At 36.0% G+C, this 5,256-nt stretch overlaps 1 protein-coding gene across 1 annotated transcript; it reads left to right on the forward strand.

Annotated features, from left to right (window-relative positions):
* Window positions 1–928: 928 nt before the first annotated feature.
* Window positions 929–1,876, forward strand: LOC101550107 (olfactory receptor 51F2-like). The gene has a single exon (XM_004618297.1). The coding sequence runs from the start codon at window positions 929–931 to the stop codon at window positions 1,874–1,876; it is 948 nt and encodes a 315-aa protein (XP_004618354.1).
* The last annotated feature ends 3,380 nt before the right edge of the window (window positions 1,877–5,256 follow it).

The raw sequence follows: 5,256 nt of genomic DNA on the forward strand, positions 1-5,256 counted from the left end.
AACTAAAATTTGTGAGTTTTTTTTTTCTTTTTGGGTCGCACTCGGCGATGCACAGGGGTCACTCCTGGCTCTGCACTCAGGAATTACCCCTGGCGGTGCTCAGGGGACCATATGGGATGCTGGGAATCGAACTCGGTCGGCCGCATGCAAGGCAAACGCCCTACCCGCTGTACCCTTGTGAGTTTTAAACTATACTAAGGTACTCTGCCAAGATTTTCACACACATTAATACAGAGTTACTTATGGAGTTTGTATATCATTATTATTTTAGTGACAGGGATATTCCGTCTCGTGTAATTTGTCCTCTATTAATGCAGTCAGCAATGCAGCAGTCATTGTTTGAAGCTACCCAATGTCTAGACCACTCGGTTCTAAAAACAATTGACTTGGCAAGTAGAATAACAATTTATTATTTCACACTACCGATCAGACTCACATAAAATTAATTCTTTATTCTAAGTTTTCAAGTAGTTCTGTTTTCAATTGCCTTAATTAATCATCTTAGAAAGAATTTCTTTTGGGCCTGATGAGGCTAACAAAGTTTATTAGTCTTATCACAATAATTGCACACACAGCTTCCTAATTATTTATAGACTTTGGGAATATTTCAATGTTCTGTATCATATGAGTTTAGGAAGTGTAAATTCAAGTGCCAGCTGTATAATTTAACAGATCTGTGAACTTATAAATAGGTAATTGTTCCATTAGTTTGTATACAAATTTTGCACCCATATGTTCATATTCATTTCCCATTTTCTGCTCATTTGTTTGAAGTGATCTTAGTTTAAATTTATTTGTATGGATTCTTTATATAATATAATATTAAATTATGTAAATGCTTTCCTGGTGAGATAATTGTTTTCATGTCGAATTCAAAATAAATAAAGCCAGTTTATCATTGAAGGACATTCAGCAGTTTGAGTTCAACATGTCAAGTTTCCAGAATACCACATCCTCTTCCGTCATTTTCCTGCTAACTGGTGTTCCTGGGCTGGAAGCCTTCCACAGCTGGATCTCCATTCCCTTCTGCTTTCTCTATATAACCGCCCTCTCAGGAAACAGCCTGATTCTCTTCGCCATTGTCACTCAGTCCAGTCTCCATGAACCGATGTATTATTTTCTTTCCATGCTGTCCACCACTGACCTTGGTTTGTCCATATCCACTCTGGTCACTATGATGGGCATATTCTGGTTCAATGCCAGGGAGATTAGTTTTAATGCCTGCTCATCCCAGATGTTTTTTATTCAATTTTTCACTGTCTTGGAATCTTCAGTGCTATTGGCCATGGCCTTTGATCGTTTTGTGGCCATTTCTAATCCTCTCAGATATGCCACTATCCTAACTGAAGCTAAAATAGCACAAATTGGAGTAGCAATTATCACCAGGGGAATATTAGTACTAATACCATTACAGGTGCTTCTTAAACGTCTATCATTTTGTCGAAGCCACGTGCTCCGTCACTCTTACTGTTTCCACCCTGATGTGATGAAACTCTCATGTTCAGACACCAGGATCAACAGTGTCCTTGGGTTGACTGCTTTGTTAAGTACTGCGGGAGTGGATTCAATCTTCATTTTTCTTTCTTATGTTTTGATCATTAGAACTGTCCTCAGCATTGCATCTCCGGAAGAGAGAAAGAAAGCCTTCAGCACATGTATTTCTCATATTGGGGCTGTTGCTATTTTCTACATTCCTTTGATCAGTCTGTCCTTTGTTCACAGGTTTGGTAAACGAGCCCCTCCCTATGTGCATACTTTGATTGCCAATGCCTATCTGCTAATTCCCCCAGTGATGAACCCTATCATCTACAGTGTAAAGACCAAACAGATACGGAGGGCTGTGCTAAAAATTTTCCATTATGGTGCAATCAAGTAAATTAATTTGTTTTTAACCTCGTTAAGGCTGAGATCAGGAAGTTGCGTGATGTGAACTGACTTCTTGCTTGGTTGTTCTGTGCGAAGGTGGGTACACAGCTAGACACATTTTCTTTCTCTGTTACAAACAAAAACAGATAATTCTAGACTGGGAAAAGAGACACTGTTTCCCCCCCAACTTCCTAGGACTTTTCTCTTGACATTTTCTTTCACTAAAACAAAAAGTTGAGAAAATCCATTCACTGTTTAATATGCCTTTTCCTTCTTGAATCTAAAGATTACAAGGGAAAAGAACTAGGAATGCAAATACTATAAAATGACTTTATAGTTAACAATAAAGTGTGGTATTTAGGAAAGTTAAGAGTAGAACCTATGGGTTCTCATCACTATGAAAAGAAGAAATTTTTTAAACCTATGTGATGATGGATTATTAATTAAATTTATGGTGGCAATCTTTACAATGTATGTATATGTCAATATATGCTGCTGTCAACTAAAATAAACCATTTATGCAATTTGTATGAATGAGATTCTTAATCATTTTAGAGTTTTTAGGGCCACCTTGAAAAGAAGTCAGAATATGCTCATTGACGTTTTTCTCTTTTAAGTATAGATTTCAAATTTTGGATTGTACTTAATTTTTGACTAAGCATGCTTATTTCTGTAGAAGAAAAATTTACTTGTGAAGAATGTTAAAAGAAAACAAAGTATTTATCTTTCTAGCAGCTTTATGAAATTTCTACATTCTACCTGATTGAAGACTAGATTTTCATGTACAAATTTGAGATATGACTATTTCAATCTTCAGTAAAAGGAATATCTTTTTAAAATATAAAAAACATAACATTCATAAAATATACTAATAGGATACACTGGGAGGTCCAGTTTTGCTTTTATTTTTGCGATTTTGGGGGAGAGAATTTACCTGGTGGTAATTGGGGCTTACCTCTGCTTCTGTGCTCAGGGATCACTCCTGGCAGCATTGGAGAACATATGCAGTATAGCAGAGCCAACCAGTGTGGGCTAAGTGCAAGGAAAACACATTTAACTCTTGTCCTATATCCTTGGTCACAAGTGAGTCCAGTTTTTAATAGGTACCTATTCAGAAGAGTGATATCAATTGGAGGCTCAAATTTAAGAAGGAAAGACTTTTTAAGAATTGACCTCTATAAAAATTATTTTTATTCCATACCACATTGTACACCTTAAACATATGAAGTATATATGTCAATTAAATCTCAGTAAGGCTAGGAAAGCAAAAGAAATTTGTCCTCCAACCTTCTAATAGCCAACAGTTTGGTTAGGATTCAAGTATTATTTAGCAATATTTGAGGTTTCTCTTTAATTGTTCTAACCTCACACCTTCAGTGTAGTACAAAGACAGTCTTGTAAGTGTTATCTGGTACTGACCTGTAAGATAAGTTCTAGACATATTCAATCATTTTACAGATTAAGACATCAAGCCCAGTTTTGTCAACCAAGAATTAAAAAAAAGCAACAACAATTCAATCTTATAATTTTTCCATTCTGAGAAATCAGAAAACACAAATTTCAGAAAAAGGCAGTTACTGAGATCATTAATATATGATCTCTAGGAACTACTTTCTGTAGTTCCCAGTGAAGCAGGCAGATAGGGAGTTTCTGGCTATGAGTTTTTTAGAAAGTGTGATCTAAAGAAGTTGTTATGTCAACCAACCCTAAAATGGTCCAAAGGCATGAAGGCTGAATCCTCTGGAGATGCAAAAACCAAGGCCCGATGAAATTCTGAATGATTATAGCACTGGTCCTGGCTCTCCCTGACTCCCACCATTGTAATTTGGTAAGCCATGCAGGACACTGGATTTATTAAGCTCTACTCATCCTCTTTCATGTTTTCCTTTTTATAGTTGTAATTGTAAACCAATTTTCAAAACCCAAGAGTTCTGAATGACCACTACCTACCTACATGTTTTTGAAGCCATGTCTTTAAAATTTTCTTCTTATGTCAACAGAATAGACAGAGCCTAGATCTACAACATGTAAAAACATAAAAAGAAACATCCAAAGCCTTAGATTAACAGACAAATTCTAAAGCACAGCATGTAACACGTAACACAAAACACAGCTTATAATCTGTGTTTATCTCATGGATCTAACATACTAGCTTTCTCAAAAATAACAATAATGGAACTTCTCAGAAGCTTACTAGACCTAACCACACACATTCTGAACTTAACCAAATAAGATGTTCAAAGGATATCCAGAATTTTAAACCCTTACGAATATTAATTTTCTAACATCAAAATTGCAAGCAATGCAAAACAGTGGTACATCAACACATTTGAAAATTAGAAGATCATTGGAACACTGACTGGAACCCAATAATTAACAACTTTATAACTGTGTCTCTCAGATTGAGTCAATGAAAAAGGAAAAAGTTAGAAGACCTACAAATGGTCACAATTTCCAGAATATTAGGTTGAACCTAGTCAGAAATTCCCACATTAAAACAACAACAACAAAAAGACAAAAAGAACATTTTAAACATTTTAAAGCTCTAATTGGTATTAAGGAAGCCAATCAACACTTTCTTTACCTGTCTGGGTAGGGGACTATTTCTGGAAGTGAGGCAGCTGGTAGCTGCAAAGATGAAGGGAGGCATAATTTCAAAGGTATAAGGAAAAATGCCAAAGAAAGAGAAACAGTCTGTCTTCTTGGGTCTTGATTATTGGGGAGAAAAAAATGCTTGAGACTTTTCTTCCTCTCTGTACTATTCAGAGACCATATCTGGAAAAAACCTTGTTCGCCTAGACATCTGACAACTCATCCCACTTACCACATCTTTGATAAAGCAATTCTAATTACAAATGAATGGTATATTAACTTAGAGATTCAGCAAAGAGCTATCTCTCCAGATTTTGTGCTATGTACAGAGACTAGCAGAGATACAATAGAGAAAGATTATTTTTTTTTAACTCATGGACCCATTATGAAAGGTGGTGCAATTTGCTAGAATTTGACCTAGGGAGCTTTCAGATCATATTAAGATCAAATCCCCTCTTGTAAAATATAGCAAAATAATAAAACCGGATCCCAAACACACATACACACACAGCCCAAAACACTAAGGAAGCACAACAGAAGCAAATCTAAACATAAACGAAGCTCCTTCAGAGTGCAGATTTTCCCAACAAGTGAATTGGTAGGTGTCACAAATTCTCGTTTACTCTCCTGATGGTACTGCAAATGACCCATGGATCCCCTGAGGACAGACGGCCCAAATGGTAAAAACAGAGAGAGCTTTCAGATCACACTAACAAAATATACCTAGCCTTTGAAATCAATGACTCTGTAAATTAAAATTTTTAATCTATCAATATTTCATGAGGCAGATGGTGTCAT

Source organism: Sorex araneus, chromosome 6, assembly GCF_027595985.1.
Source record: "Sorex araneus isolate mSorAra2 chromosome 6, mSorAra2.pri, whole genome shotgun sequence".
NCBI lineage: Eukaryota > Metazoa > Chordata > Mammalia > Eulipotyphla > Soricidae > Sorex > Sorex araneus.